This window comes from Lonchura striata, chromosome 4 (assembly GCF_046129695.1).
Source record: "Lonchura striata isolate bLonStr1 chromosome 4, bLonStr1.mat, whole genome shotgun sequence".
In the NCBI taxonomy this organism is placed as follows: domain Eukaryota; kingdom Metazoa; phylum Chordata; class Aves; order Passeriformes; family Estrildidae; genus Lonchura; species Lonchura striata.
In genome coordinates this window covers 22,828,257-22,844,894 of record NC_134606.1, presented here as the reverse complement: position 1 = coordinate 22,844,894, position 16,638 = coordinate 22,828,257, and the positions used below count along the sequence as shown (strand labels likewise).

The 16,638-nt window shown below is 36.3% G+C and overlaps 1 protein-coding gene across 2 annotated transcripts in view; it reads left to right on the top strand.

The window, feature by feature from the left end:
• Positions 1-16,638, top strand: part of RFC1 (replication factor C subunit 1) — a 33,760-nt gene that overhangs the window by 8,686 nt on the left and 8,436 nt on the right. For both annotated transcript variants that reach the window (XM_021533185.3, XM_021533184.3), the window contains exons 5-14: positions 8,010-8,242; positions 8,943-9,017; positions 10,768-10,845; positions 11,169-11,256; positions 11,352-11,584; positions 12,629-12,736; positions 13,254-13,433; positions 13,772-13,876; positions 14,848-15,244; positions 16,148-16,257. In XM_021533185.3, the coding sequence (XP_021388860.3) occupies positions 8,010-8,242; positions 8,943-9,017; positions 10,768-10,845; positions 11,169-11,256; positions 11,352-11,584; positions 12,629-12,736; positions 13,254-13,433; positions 13,772-13,876; positions 14,848-15,244; positions 16,148-16,257 (1,607 nt within the window). The remainder of the gene's footprint in view (positions 1-8,009; positions 8,243-8,942; positions 9,018-10,767; positions 10,846-11,168; positions 11,257-11,351; positions 11,585-12,628; positions 12,737-13,253; positions 13,434-13,771; positions 13,877-14,847; positions 15,245-16,147; positions 16,258-16,638) is intronic.

The window sequence follows — 16,638 nt, the reverse complement described above, 5'->3', positions numbered from 1 at the left end:
AAGTATTTATGCCAGAGTAGGTAAATGATCAAATTCCTGGGGAATAACCAGCATATATTTAGGTTTATTGTGCAATTCCAAGTGGTGTAATCAGGTTTTTCTGCATAGGGATACTATGGGAACACTAGTCAAGGTTATTAGTGAAATCCCTGAAAACCATAGTCAAGGTTATTCTTATCGAAAGAGTCTTAAGTACACACAGGTTTGATTTAACAATGTATTCTAAAACAATGCCTTTATAACCTTGAGATGTAATGCTTGAATTTTGTTTACTTATAATTTCTATAAAGTGTTTCCTCAGCTTGATGGAGCTGTCAAGCTGCGTGCATTTAAGTGGTATTGCTATAACAGTTGGTATGAGATAAATAGGTTTTACAAGAATAGGAATATAGACATATAGATAGAAAAGATACTAACAAAATTTGTAGACATTTGTCCTTTTTTTTACTGTTACGGAACTGAAAACTAAAGAATATGCTGCTTGGACTCACTCAAAAGTCAGAATCTCATTCTAAAGGGCTCTGTCTGTGGCAGTGTTTGAAAAAGCCTTTTGACATCAAGAAGGCAGTAGAAGTTTGGTAGTTAATTGCCTCAACCTATTTTTCAATTTAATTTGAAACTTTCTTCCTCTTGTTGCTTGAATTTCTTTTCAGCTTATCTGTAAATCTATGTGGTATACAGCTTTCTCCAAAAGCGTTTGAGGAAATTAATCTTTTGGTTTGTATAGAAGTAGATTGATCTGGATTATTGTGCTGCTTTGTTTCTTATTGGCTTGTGAACAAGCTAATTTTTTAAAAGGCAAAAAAACAAAGCAAGAATAGTTACTCTTTTTTTTATTGATGCATTTAATCTAATTAAATATTTAATCTAAACATATAATCTAAATATTTCATGTAATGATGGCTGAAGATAAAACTAAGTTATTCTGCACAGTAACAAGGGGAAATTACCAAGTTTTTTGTTGGTAGTACAGTCTCGGGGAATTGGGAAAAATCCAAATGTACATTGTATTTGTTAAAATAATACTTGCACTGTTTAATGGAACCTTGAGCTTTGTAGATGACCTGTTAGTGTGGTTTATTGAACCTCATCTGGTTTCATCATACATGGTTATTCAGCAAGAATTTTGACCTCGCTTGAAGTGAATATTTATCTTTCATATAAATTGTGTAGAGGTAATCATGTATGTGTAGCAATTGCCTTGATTGCTTGAATATTTTTAAAAATAGAAGAGCCTTATTGTAGTGGCAATCAGAATTATTTATAAAAGTAGAAAAGCTGGCATGGTAGAAACTGAGGAGGTGTATAGGTTACTGCAAAATTGTTCCTTTAGAGATTAGAAGACAGGACAAAAAGAATAGCTTGTGAAGGACCTTGGTTAATTTAGACTCTTTTAATGTAAAGAATATTGGGGATGGGGAAACAAGCAACAAAACAAACACAGCCTCCGACAAAAAATTAATGAATTGCTAATACTGGTGGGCAAAACAATAGTCCCCACATCCAAGCACAGGTTCAAATGAGCAGCAGGTTGTCAGTGAATAAGCAGGTCTTTCACTGAAATATTTCATGGGGAAGTAAAATATTGTCACTGGCACTTCCTGGGTAATACTTGTGTTCTACTTACTTAGGAAATATGCTATACTTGAGTGAAAATGTGAGGAGATAAATAGTACTCGGTGTCGTGACTTTCCTCTAAAGTGTTTCATGAAAGGTCAGTTGAGAAGGTGTAGTTGAACCTTAAGGGAGTTTTGAAATGCATTTGAGGAATGAGAGTGGGCTCTGGTAGAAATCCTCTGAAAAAGCAGGGATGGGTGTTGTAGAGGAGAATGCAAAAGTTAAGGGGAGTGAGCCTGTTTAAAATTGATTTGATTAAGTTTGGGAATACCAGCAGTACAGCATAAGGGTCATATGTAATGGTAAATGTGCTCTTGTGCTCAAACTCTTAAAAGTTGAGAGAAGTGTTAAATGAACAGTGAATGTATGATAGTAGTTAACCCTGTGAATAGGGGAGTAAGTGTAAACCACAGGTGTGCATGAAGTAAAATATAATCTTCCTACGGAAACTAGGATAACAGCAATATTGAGAAATAAATGTAATTATGACTAAAAAAAGGATTCATTTATCAGAAGGCATTAGAATTACTTGTCAGCCTGTGTTTCAAATGTGGTAGGACATGAAATTAATTTTAGTTTAGTCTCTGTAGCAGGTCTTCAAGCTGTAGCTGTGTTAGCTCAAGATGTTGCTGTTTTCCTCTGCCAGTTCTTATTCTCCATGCTGCAGACCTTTCTCCCTTTCAGATCTCATTATTGAACTGCAGAGTAACTGGTCTTAATGTGGTTAATCTGCTGGATTAGTTCAAAATGTAAAAAGAGGATTTATGTTTGGATTTTTTTTCTTTGCTGATTGATTTTGTTTGAAAACAGAGCACTGTGTCCTGAGAGGCTCAGTAAACTGAGCTGCCTGAGCTGCAGCTGGAAAAAATTAGCACATTTATACTTGCCTGGATTGCTTGAAGTTACCTTTTTTCCTGTTTTGTAATTATTCATGTGGCATTACTGAATATTCCTGTCACGCAGGTAACTTCAGGCTATTGAACTAGAACATGAAATTTCATTGCATGGTGGGATTCAGATCTGCTTCTGTGAACTACTGTTGTAGAAAAGTAACCTCAAATTAATAGAAATTTAAATAGAAATAAGCTGGAATGAGTTAATGGACTCTGCTAATTGCTTGCTGTGGTTATACACACAGCTGTTTCAATGCCAAGTGCAAGCATTTCATTTGGAAGGAGTTGTTTTAATTGATGGGTTTGCAGTTTAAAATAATTTACTTTAGTTTAAATATATTCACCCTTCTTACTTATTTTAATGGTCCCAAAACTAAGCATACAGACTTGACTAACATTTTTATTTGGTATGTATTGGACCAAGGATATCAAAGGCGATGTAGTTTGACACTCTAGTGTCTAACTCATGGTAGTTCACTGCATTTCAGTCTTGCATCCCTAAACCTTTTTATCTCAAAGTGAAAAATAAAGCAGAGGCAACTTTCTAAGTTTACCTTTTGTAACTGAAAAATCCAAAGGTAAATTTGTTTTGGAGGTGTAAAGGTGAAATGATTCAGGTAAGAATTATATTTTTATCACAGCACAGAACCTTGACATGCCATTATAGGCCAAATGCTAACAATTGTGGTTTAAGGTGTATGTTTGTAGTACATCTAAAATCAGTTAGCTTTTTGAGAAATGGCATGAATAATCTACTGTGACATAATATCTAAATTTTTAAATGTAGGTTGCAACTACTAGCTTTTTGAATGAGAAGAAAGGTGTGATTAGCAAAGTGTATTTTTTTCTAACATCTGTTCTTTGGAAGGAGTTGCAGGAGCTGAGTTGGAATAGACTTGATGGCTTTTTTGAGAAGTGGTTATCTTAAACGTAATCTTCTTAAAGAGTTACTTTAGGTAAAATATGAGTACAAAACTCAGTCCTGCCAAGTGTTGGGAGTGTTGGGTACTGACCCATGCATAGGCAAAGTAAATAAAAGCAATACTAGGACCGTAGACAAACCTTATTTTCTGCATCCTCAGTGTAGCCTGGGCAGCAATGCCTGTTGCTGGAGATGGCCGGTTCTGTAGGACAGGAACTGTTTTAAGTACTTGTGCAGAAGAGGTGTCATTGAAGTTGAAAAATATCTAGAATATTACAATTTTTTACAAATACTGGAGATTTAATGATTCTAGGATGTAGTCATTTAGCTCTACACAGAAATCCTTATGTAGTACTCTACAAATGCTATTCAACATGCATAATAATAAGTACAGATTATTTATGATCTGCAGATACCCTGCCTGTATTTGGAATTGGTTTTATGACATCATAGTAACAGGCTGTCCCTGCCTCAGATATTTTGTATCCTGAATAGAATAGGAATCAGGGAATTATATTCTATAGTGATGAGCAACTCAGCAGTACAGAAATAATAAATCAATAAGATACATTGTTCTGAAGGCCTTCTGAGGGTCTGTCCTGTGCTGCTTGTTGCCATTGTCTCTGCATGCAATAGAGGGTTCCCTTTTTAGATTGGCTGAGGTAATTCCTGTACCCAAGCCTTTTAAAAGGATCTGAATGTATGTTTAAAACGGCTGAGATAATTTTCATCAGCCTTGGCTGGGGAACAACTGCAGATGTTGTTCAGTAATCAACAGGTGAAAACTCTTTTGAGAAAGGGTGAAGGCAGGAAAGAGGAAGAGGAATAAACAGTTACAAGTGACCTGCTGGCATTGGTTTATTAACATAATTGTGCTACTGCTGGAACGGTATATAAAATTAAAGCCAGCTGTGCTTTAACGTCATGGAATAGGTTTTAAAACCCCCAGGATGGCAGTTGTTTGTTGCTAGGGAAGTTTGTCTTTCTACGTTGCCTGGCATAATAGATCCCTGCTTTGTGTGTAGTGTTTGTGTACAAAATAATTAAAAGCAATCTCATGATTGTCACTGCCTGTGTGTTCCATTGATCACATGATTAGCTTTCCCTTTGTTGCATGTACTTGATTTACAGAAGCCTCAACCTGGAATATATGGTGTTTACTTTTATTTGTAGTTCTGAGCTGATCCTGGAAAACATAAAGACATGCATGTTCAGGGTATTTTTTCATTGTGTAGCACACAAAAATGGATCAATGTAAACAGGAAATACTGTTCTTGGAATAGAAGTGTTCTGCTATAGAAAGGTTTTACAACAGAAAATTCATCTAGTTGATGATGAAATTGATTCCTATTTCTCAGTGAAAGTCCATGCCCCCATGTAAGGCTATCTTGAGGTTTGCCCAGCAATTGCTATAAGAATGCAACTAATCTACAGTTTTTGCAAGTTAAAACTCAAATTTTCACTTGTATTTTCCACAAGTTATTGGCTTGGTGTATGAATAAGAACGCATCTTTTTCCTTTTACAGGTCAATTTTGAGCAACATTGACCTGATTAGTGCAGCAGCAAGAGTGTTACTGTCTTGGCATTTTCAGAGTTGTAAATCAGGTTGTCTTCATGCTTATAAGGAGACTGGAAATGTGCATCTGATTAACTTTGCTGTTCACTTCTGTGGCAGTAGGTGTGTAGGAGCAGTTTGTTTCGAGGAAAAGTGTTAAGGTTTTGCTAAAAGAGTTGGTGTTTATCAGTACTTGAAATAAGGGGAGTGCCTGGAGATCAGGTGAATTTCTGATGTGTTAATGGATTTCCTGAACCTGGGATGAAAATGTAGCCAGAGTGTCAGTCCTCTAAAGCCTCTTTTGAAACCCACTTTTTATTAGAATCAGGCTGGTTTTGTTTCCTAATGAAAACTTCCATGTTCTTATTCTCCCTTTTCTTTATTTTTATTTATCAGTGACTGTTCATAAGCGAGTCTTTTGTCTGTCTTCAGCCACTGCTTGCAGTCAATAAATGCTTCTAATCCTGGCATTTCTTGGAACAGCATAATTAAAGCTAAGTTCTAGCTATTGATAATATATAGTACTGGCTTCCTAAATGACTTGAGTCCATAAATTTTTAAATTAAAATGTAATTGTATTTACTTCTTTCTACTTACGAGACAGGAAGATCCTGTTGGGTTTTATTACTATTTATAATTATAAGTGAATAATGAAAAAAATCAATATTGCGTTACAGATCCTCTGGTAGCAATAATAAGTAGAAGTTCTTTTTTAGCATCAAGCAGTCCTTAGTTTAAGAAAAGCTGGGAGCAGGGGGCCAGAATAGGATTTGTGTAATCTTAAGACAAATAAATGTAATTACATCTACATTACGTGCTGATTTACTGGTATATTTAACTCCTGCAGATGGTTTTTTTTTTTTTTTGTTAGACTGAAGAATTTGAAAGAACCAGAAATATTCTTGAAATTGCTTGAGATAAGCAATCTCATATTCAGACTTGAAACTATTGTAAATTAGGTGTCTACAGCATCTAGTGTCCCAATCTCCCTGATAGTCATAGTTTGTTAAATTGAGCTAAATGGCAGTAGGATATTTACTGCTGCATTGGGAAAATAAATTGTGTTGAGAATAGTAAAGCTTTTAGCTTTGTGTAAAACTTGCTGCTGTCAGCTGAGGGTCTGGGGTTGAATTTTCTATATATTGCTTTGTGAATTGAGTTGGCTGAAATGCCACTTTCTCTTGGATAAATTTTTGTCTTTAGACATTCTCAATTTAACTGCTGAACAAATTTACCCCCTTTACAGATGCATCTTTGTGTTAGTTTTTTCCCTCTCTGAACTTTCTGTCCCAGCAATAGGTGGAATCCTTCTTGGTTCTCATTATAATCTGCCTAGTAAGTGTTCACTAGCAGCAAATTCTGGCTGATGCCTAAAATGCTCCAAAACACTGCCATCTGTTGAGAACAGGTGAAACAAAAAATAATTGTTTCCCTCCATCTTTGCATAGAATGCAACAAAAATAAGAGATGACAGAGACATATAACATCTTCTAAACTTAGGGAAATGGTAAGAAAACAAATTTTTCTATGAAAAGAAATATGGGGACTTAAATTAGGGGTTGCTGGAAAATGAGCATGAGTTGTGATAATGCTGTCAATTCCAGTTATGTTAAAAACCAGATGTTTAGAGTTATCTGTGTTTATGATATGTTGAGGTGTCTAAAGCATCTCTATTTTGAGAAAAGTAAAACTAGACTTCAGTTAGAGGCATGCAAATAAAACTGCCTCTGTTTCTGTTCCTCTCAAGTATTTCTACTGCTTTTTTAGAGTGTCTTATGTTGGGGATTTTCTTTCAGTTTGTTTGCTCACTTTGAGTTTGTAAAAGAATTCACAAAGAGGCTGCTTTTATCACTAGTAGAAGTTTGTCCAGTTATGTTTGTCTTCTGTGCTGTTGTATTAATCATATGGCAGTGATATATGTGGGGTTTTGTATGCCTCATTGAGAGGGTTTCATATGTATAACTGTCAGTAAGACTTCACAACATGACATAAAACTCTTTAAAGTCCTTGGTACTATTTTTTATTTTGATTGATTGACTGGATGAAGAGTTTGGGTTCAGAATTAATAAACAGCCATCAAACCCTCTTTCTTTTTTATTGCTGGGCAGACCACGTCCTGGTTATTAGAGAAAAGCTTGAAAAGGAAACTCTTCAAAATTTTTGCTCAGTGGTCTGTGGGCTAATTCTTAGTAAGAATTATGCCACTTTTCCTCCTCCTTTGAAACTGAAAGATCCATTTTGTCTTGCTGGCCTTTTCTGATTTCTGTGTTCTGTGAAATTATTGCTTCTCTTTGAGTTGGCTTTGACTGTACTGGAAGGAGAGTGTGTTTAAGTGCAGAGATATAGAGAGCCCATAGAATCTCTAAAAGGGAAAAAGGGAAAAAATGGCATTGAAATGTTTCTGCTAAAACCTTCATAAACTATGAGCAATACTTTAAAAATAACTGCGAAGCTTACCCAAGAATAATTTTTTCCTTTTTTTGGTAAAGAAAATGTTCTGATATTTCTCCTTGGTTTGTAATGGAAGATAGATTCTTAAGAATACATAGCTACATAGCCTGTATTAGCTGCTTTGTTGATGAATACTATAAAGTAATAAAATAATTGTGCCTTTGTGCATCACATAAAATGTGAAGGAAGAGTTGTGCTGTTCAATTTGACATGAATTAAGGAGGGAATTCAAATTTCATTGATCTATCTCTTCTGTTTGTTTTCCTCATTTAAGAAGGGAAGGCATTCCTTTGTGAACTTGTCTAATTGAGAGGTAATGTATGAGCACAAGTAACAAATGTCATGTTGTTATTTCAGTACTGAATCTGTTCAGACTTGAGTTACACTATTCAAGTTGTTAAATACTATGTGTTCTGCAATTCAGCCTTTTTTTCAGAAAACTTCTGAATGCGTGTAGCATTATTTTAGGATCTGAGTTGATGTAATGTACCAAAATAGTTCTTTTGGCAGTTCCATTGTTAGTACTTGAGTTCCATGTACCAGAAGTAATGGAATTCTCTTTGTGTTTAGATGAAGATGATGATTTTGCCAATAAAAGAATTTCCCTGAAACCGAAGGAGAATGGGATGTCAGCGATTGGTTGTCCAGGAATAAATACTGGGAAAAAAGAGGAGGTAAAACCACAAGCTAAAAGCAAACCCCTCTCTCCAGTGAAACAGACTCCCACCTCTGCACTGGATTTCTTTGGGACAAGGAGTGTCCAGCGCTCAGAAAAGAAGCTGGTAGCAAGTAAAAGGAAAGAGGTGAGTACTGATGAGGTTCCTTTAGGCTGCTCCTGTGTCTGATGGCAGCTGAAAATCAGCAGTTTGACTGCAAGGAAGTACTTGCTGCTGCTCCTACCTCATGTTACTCACTGTGATCACTCACATAGAAGTTGAGCGCTGATGATCCGTGTGTGCACATCAAGTCCTCAAATACAAGTTTGGAGTAGTATTTCCATGGTTGATAAGATAGCACAAAGTGGAAGGTAGTATTTTGTTCTTACCCCTTCTCAAGCGATTTCTTGAAATCCATTAAGTTTTCTGAGGTTGGTGAGTGGAAGGGATAGCTTATATTTGAGGGTGGAGGGCTGGCAGGAGAGGGAGAAGGTTTTTTTCCCAAGCTTTATGGGGCATGTATTCATGGAATAACAAAGCACGGAGGAACTTAAAAATTCACAGTGTAGTTATTGATGTATTTTTCAACTGGGGCAACTTTGATAGCTTGAGAGATGTTCAGCATTGTATGAAGAGTTGAGATATTTATATTATAGTGTAGTCTTGTTTTGAATAATAAAATCTCTTGAAAATAGCCATAGTGTTTAGGCTAGAGATCTAGAAATTAATGTTGCATGTCTTGTTCACAGCCCTTTTCTAGAAGCATGCAGAAGGAATCTATACATATTATTATAATTGGCACAGTAGCGGGGTAGCTGAATCATTGGTCTGTTTTTCTTTAATATAGCCTTCACAGAGCAGAGACAGCACTCTAGATGATGAGGCCATTGCTAGGCAACTGCAGCTTGAAGAAGATTCAGAGGTAAAAGCTCTACAAATTTAATGCTCTATATCAAGAGCAGTTTGTTTAACTTAGAATTGTTTTTCCTGAAGAAATTATGATGGACTTTCCAGGTATAACTAAGTGTAATAAAATTGATCAATATGCTCAAGCCTGGTCACAGTTATTTTATAGGCATTATTTCAGTTATGTAAGTAGAGTGTATCACCTAATCTATTTTCTCTCTATCCAGGCTTTGTCTGTGCAGCTGATGTGCTTCTAATAATCCTGCCTTTCACACAGAATTAACTTTCTGCTTCCTCATGTTTTGGTAGTGTTTTGATGATGTTATGATATTTTCATTCTCTGGAGTGAAGAATTAAAAATAATTACCATCCATGATCTGTTTTACTTGTCTTCTGAATTTTCTTATAGTTGAGAAAAATGTGAATGACTCTTAAGTGTCTTAAACTTTCCTATTTGAATCAGTACTAATACAAGGGGAAAGTACACTTACACATATTTACTTGCTTTTGGAAAAATTTGATTTCCCACATATATTTGTAATATTGAGTATTGTTTGAAATAAGTAGATTGTCCAGACAAATCTGCACCTCTGAAGGTAAGGATGAGAGTAAATGAATTCAACTTTACCCTACTAGAAAGTTAAACAACCTGTCAGGAAAAATAAGACAATGTCTTTCATTTGAACTGATCTTACCTCTAACAGTCAGAGTTTCTGTGCATCCAAGTACTTTATAACAGATATATCTCTGCCTCAGTCTGCTTTGCACTGGGTGGTCTCTGCTTTTCTCGCTGTACACAGGGAAGGTACATTTCACTGTTATGGACACATACAGACAATGCCTGTGGCATACTGGTTTTATAAAGTCATCTATTGAGATCTTAGAGCATGGCATATTGGATTTCAGTTATGAAAGTAATTTTGTTGTTCTCTTGTTGAAACAATGTTCAGTATTTATTGGCAATAATGAACATTGTTCATGAAAAAGTTTTCCCCAAGGCACCATATTGGACAGGAAAGGTAACTGAAGGATCAGTTATCACTGGAGATGTCAGGTTTATGTTGCTAAGTGAAATAAAAATGAAACCAAACTGACTTTGGTGGGTTTTTTTTACAACTAATAAATAATAGATGTCATGCGCTATTTGTTCTTACTGGTTCTTCCATCAGAGATAATAATTTGTGTTAGTGTAAATAATAGGAAGTTAAAATATATTTGCGTCCCTAAAGTAAATAGAACTGACACTAAGAGCAGGGCTAAGGGCAGTAGCTAAATCCTCCAAAACTGACAGATATTAAAAAAAACTTATTTGTTGCTAGTAGTAAATGAGAATAAAACATTAATTCTGGAGACATCATAATTTTTAACAGGCATTCTTACTACTTGCCTTTTGGGACTGCTTTTGGTTAAGGCAGCAGGTTACATGTTGTTGCATGTTATGAGGTGCAGCCTTCAAAGTTTGATTATTATTAAAAGGAAAGGATACACAAAAATAAAAAATATGAACAAGACGCTCCTTTGAAAACAGCTTGTAAGGCATAATAATGTTTCTAGTGCAATAAATCTGTTTTTCTCACTAGATTTAACTAGTCTTGCTTTCTGGGGGAGACAAGTAATTCTTCAAGTGCCGTTTCCAGAAATGTATTTGCCTCTGGCAGGATACTGTTTTTCTGTCTATGTACTCACTTAGAGTTTTTTTAAAAGTACACTAGAGTTAGAACTTGTTTAGCATTAACCTAATTTTTTTTTTTTTTTTTTAATTTCAGCTGGAGAGACAGCTGCATGAAGATGAAGAATTTGCTAGAACTCTGGCCATGTTGGATGAAACACCACAGAAGAAAAAGGTTGAATTCTTTTTAAACTTAAGCTTTTAGGAATTGCATTGCTGGGAGTGTTCTTATTTAGACACCTTTGTTTTGAGACCTCCATGCAAATACAACAAAACCAGCAGGGAAGTGTTTTCATGGAAATAGCATACTCACTTCTTATACTTCTCTCCTGGCTTTTCCTTGCTCAGTAAAGGGTGTCCTGCCTAATCAGATACTGTGTGTTGGATACCTCTGTTGGGATGGTATTTTAAGTTCTAGTCACAAGTGAAGTGTGTTGTTGTGTCCCTGTGGTAGCCTGGCGCACACATCCCTGACTTTGGCATTGTGTGTTTATTTAGGCTCGGAAGAACACCGAAGGAGAGCAAACAGTACTGAGCATCAACAGCAGCCCTAATACAACAGCAGGGTATAAGCAGTCAGAAAGAGGTAGGACACAGAAACTGGAAAATATTGCAGTAATTTATAATATTAATGAGATACATTTTTATATACAAGCTCTTCTCCTTCTGCCTCCTTTCAAGTTAAAGCAACAGACTCAGCTGGTGCAGCCAAGAATTACTCTGCGAAGCCACAAACTAAATCTGAACAATTGAAAGGTTCTTGTTTATCCCCACAATCATCTGATGGTAAACAAGAAGAGATTGCTGAAAAGGAAAGAGGTGCTCAAAATTCACTATCAAGAGGAAAAACGGCTTCTGGGAAAGAAGAGAAGACAACACCAAAGAAGGAGAGAGTTTCTCCCAAGAAGACTGAGGTAGGAGCTATCAAAATTAATTTAGATGTCTTGGTGGAGTTTGCAGGAGAACAGTTTTCATTTATTATAGGTGTCACTGTTGTAACTTGGTACTTTGAGTCTCCTGGGCAACTTACAAGGATTTGAATTCTGGTAAGGCTGTAAGTTAATTCCTTACAGCAGTTGTAAAACTATCTGGCAAAGTGTAAATTAAACATATGAGGGACCTGAGGTTCTCCAATGCCCATTAAGGTGTGCTGCGCTTTCTCTTGTTTAACTTTGCTGAAAAACACGGAATTCAGGAATTCTGACACTTAGTGACAACTTACTCATGTGAGTGTGGTGACCTTGGGTATCTATACGTTCTGTGGTTAGAGTAGTGGATGGCATTGTTTTGGGATTTACATTTCTCTCCCAAGTCTCCTATTTTTTCTTATTATTGATATGCTATGTAAGAATAGAATTTAGTTTATCTGATTCAGTAACTGTATTTGTTGGAACACTGTCAGTTATTTGCAACATTAAAATGTACTTCTTAATCATACAGTATAAAGTACCCCATTTTGACAATTAAGTAGTAGTTGTAATTACAAGGGAGAGCCTGCACCTCCTTTTGAGGCGAGTTTTTAACAGTTAAGAGGCACTTGAGCTTCTTAATTAGTAGAGTCTACTTCATAGTAGACTTTACTGAATATAAGTGTAGATCTACTTTAATGTAAGTGTAGATCACAAATAGGATGTGAATTTAAAGTGACAATTTAAGAGTTAAGTGAGCATGTACATGTGCAGTAGATGAATCTACAGAAACCTGCCAATAAACAATGGCATATTTTTTAAACTCTCACATTTTTGAAATATTTTTAAAAGGAACAAGGAAAAATACCTCAACACAAGCACCAAAAAGAGAGCAGGCTTCAGTATTGCATTTTAATAGATTAAAAACAAGTGTTAGAACTTACATTTCTTTTGGTGCATGCAAATGTTTTGAACTGTGAAGCTTGGGTTTATTTTGCTGTTTTTATATCTGTAATATGTATATTAATTTTTTTCCCTTTCCTGACCCAGTCTATAAGCCCTGAGGACTCTGAAAAGAAGAGAAACAATTACCAAGCTTACCGAAGCTTCCTTAATCGTGAGGGTCCCAAAGCACTGGGCTCCAAAGAGATACCTCAGGTAAGTGTGGCTGCAGGATTCTATATATGAAGTGGAGTGTTTGGTAGACTTATTGCTGTAAATAGTTAAAAAAATATCAACTTAACTGTTTAAAGACTGGTATTTTTTTCCCAGTAGGAAGAATGTATTAGAAAAACCTAAATTGTAATGCAAAACAGTGACTAAATGTAAGAAAGTGTATTAAAGAATTTGTATTCAGAACTTGGTTTAGGAAGTCATGATCAATAAACATAGGTACTGGTCTTAAAGTTGAGGAATGCTGTCACACATTTGGTTCACATGCTACACTTGAAGCACAGAGTGCTACACGTATGGTCAGGTAAACAATGTGTGAAATTTTGTTGGTAGCTATTCCCATTTCAGCTTTTAGAACTATTACCTAGCTAGGTATGATAGTCTTATTTGTAAAGTTTCATAGGGTACTTGATGTGCTAGGGGGTTAAAATAGCTGATGGTTTAGAGCTATTTGGTAGAATTGTATCAGTAATGGCATTTTCTGCAATGCTCTGCTGCTCAGGGAGCTGAGAACTGCTTGGAGGGCCTGACGTTTGTAATTACGGGTGTTCTGGAGTGCATTGAGAGAGATGAGGCCAAGTCTCTGATTGAACGTTACGGCGGAAAAGTAACTGGCAATGTCAGCAAGAAGACAAATTACCTGGTGATGGGGCGAGACTGTGGCCAGTCCAAGTGTGAGAAGGTGAGCGTGCTCCTGTGCCTGGCCAAAGGCAAAGTGGAACTGATTGTTCCTCTCTTAACTGGTAATTTCCAGCATTCCTGCCAACAGGAAGTAGTACTAACAATAAAGTGCATCTTTAAAATTAAGAGTTGCCAAGCGGTTTACAGCTTTGTTTTGTTTTTACTTCTGTGCATACATACAATACAGACACATACACATACACATATATGTATATATATAATAAACTCTTATTGCTGTTATGTTCCTAGTCGTAGTTTTTTACTGGAAAACACTTTGAAGTGAATTATGGAAATCCTAATGTAACTTGATTTCACATCTAATTCTTTCTTTTGCTTCAGGCATCAACTTTAGGTACAAAAATTATTGATGAGGATGGTCTATTCGATCTTATTCGAACTATGCCAGGCAAAAAGTCAAAATATGAGCTGGCAGCTGAAGCAGAGGTATGCTTTTTTTGCTTTGGTTTGTTTTTAATTGAAAGGAGTTTGTCTTCTCTTCCAGTAACAGTAGCACAACAATCATCAGTTTGACCTTTTAGGTTAAAAGTGAAAATTTTTTGTTTCTGACGACAAATGACTCTACTTGGGAGCTAAAGGTTATTTTCATACTTGGACATTATTCTCCATTTTTGGTACCTGACAGAGCAGGTAATTCCATCTCCTTAGATGGTATCAGGTTGAAACAAGGAATAGACATTCATTCTTTGGAATAAGTAATTATGACTGATACCATGTGGTACGCAGACAGGCCCAGAAATATGTAAACTGTTTGTGTACATAACAGATCTTGTCTTTGTCATGCTTGAACTAAGTATATTAAAGGTAATTTTTTCAGGCAATACCAAAAAAGAGGTAGTAAGTTTTTTTTGTGTACATTTAAATTTAGATTGTAGTGGATGATACAATGTTACTAAAATTTCTGTTAGCTCTAGTGTGTGGTGCATTCATTACAGACATGACTTATTTATGCAAAGATACCATTAGTGTCCCCGGGAAAAGCAGCTCTAAGCTTATTACCTGATCACTTTCTCTCCCTTTGAATTGTTGTGGATTGAACAGCTTTTGCAAGTGTTGTTTTGCAAGAGCTTCAAGGGTGTCTGACCCATTTGTTCCAACCTGACAGTCATCAGTTTAGCATTGTAGTAGGATGCCTCAGGCTTTGTGAATTAAAGACTGCTTTTGGAATGACCAGAATATTTCCTGCCTCTTTTTTGTGGGTTGTACTACAGAACCTGGTGACATTGTCTTTAGCTGTGCTTTATTTCTCAGAAAGTATTTCTGTATCTGCTCTTGAAGTTTTTTTAATCAATATATAAGCTTTGTCACTGTCTAAGCACTCCTGTAATTGTTTAAATAAATATGCTGTTTCTTTACTGTATTTTTTTCCTTTAATTTCTTTTTATTTTTTTATTAAGGCAAAGAAAGTGGAGTCAAAACCCAAAAAGACACCACAGAAAGCTGAAGCTGGGAAAAGGAATTTTAGCCCCTACAAAAGGGAAGCGAATAATAAAAAATGCAAATCTACTCCTGAAAAAGGAGAAACCATCAGTTCTGTAAAGAAAGAAACCACTGCTGTTCGAAAACTTACGGACTTTAAACGTCAGACTGTAGAGGAGAAGGAAGCCCCAAAACCTAAGGGGAACTTGCTTTCTGAGGTTAATGAAGATGGCACAGAGAGATTGCTCTGGGTAGATAAATACAAGCCTGTATCTCTTAAAGCAATTATTGGACAGCAGGGTGAGCAAAGCTGTGCCAATAAACTGCTCCGATGGCTCAGAAACTGGCACAAGAGCACCTTGGAAGATGGACAAGGTGACTGGCCTGCTTAATTTTCTCTGTGTCCTTTCATGCTAATCATGCTCCTTGGTTCCCTGGACCACTGAGGGCCTGGGTGGGAGCAGAGCTGCTTTAGAAATCAGGAATAAGACTGCAGTCAGATGTGCTTTTAGCAGCAATTGAGCTTGAGGTTTTTTTGATGGAAGTAATTGTTCATTTATTGCCCACCTCCCCACTTGAAAAAAGTGTCTCAAAAGACTTTTTCCCCTAAGTCTGAGGTTTAATTTTTACAAAAAAATTCCAAAATAACCTACCTGTGATATAGCTAAAGCTGGCCTTGCATTGAGCCTATTGATTTCTTCTTCAGCAAGAGGAAGTAAGTTAGGCACAGCCAACAGTGAAGATACAGGATAAGAGCAGGTCTAAAGGGCTGCTGTAATGTGTGGGGATGAATTGTCAAAAGTCCTGGCTCTGGCAAAAAGTGCATATGTCCAGTAGACAGTTTGTCATCCTGTAGACAGACAGGTTTTTCTGTGTTTAAAAGACGATTTAAGTTCTAGTTCAGCCATAGTGGGGGTTTTGTGTGGCCTGTTTGGGGTTGGGCTTAATTTATTTGTGGTGGTATATGGGTTTGGTGATGTCTTTGGTTATTTATGTGTATGATACGGTTATGAGGAAATTGCTTAGGTGGTTATATTACATTAATAGGACTTTCTGGTATTTTTCAGTTCAAAATCACTGCTAGTCATAAACTGTAAGCTAGTTTAAGCTGCTTTTACTTGAGTAGTTAGGATGCAGCTGTGTGTTCATCTTTGGATGTTCTTCTTGGGCCTTAAATGAGGAAAAATTCCAATGATGCTTGATACCTTTAGGAGCATGCAGTTTGTTTTTTAATTACATACCTAGGTAAAAACTGAATATATATTTTTTTTTTTTTAGCAAAACCCAGTAAAACTGGAAGCAAAGATGATTGGACAGGGTTTAAAGCAGCATTACTTTCTGGTCCACCTGGAGTTGGTAAAACTACTACAGCTGCTTTGGTTTGTAAGGTAAGTTCATAGTAATGGTTGTTCCCAACACTTTTTTGTTACATATTAATTCTGAATGTGGATACAGCTATAGGGTCCAGATGGGTATGCTCTGAATGACCAGGGTCTGCTCTCAGCCAGGTAGCACCTGCTCAGAACAAGGTTACAGGTGAAAATACGTGGCTGTTTAGATACCTTTCTCAGGTCTGAGGTGAGAAGGTACCAATGGGTGTCTACATTTCTTTCTGTTACATTGAGAGGAAGCATATCACAGTATGTTGAATAATTGGAAATGTTTTTCCAAAATTGTTAGCATTCAGTACTGGTTCCGCAAGGTGGAGAATATTTGCACTTAGCGGGACTCAAATTCTGGCAAGCTTTTTGAAAACCTAAGGTCATGGT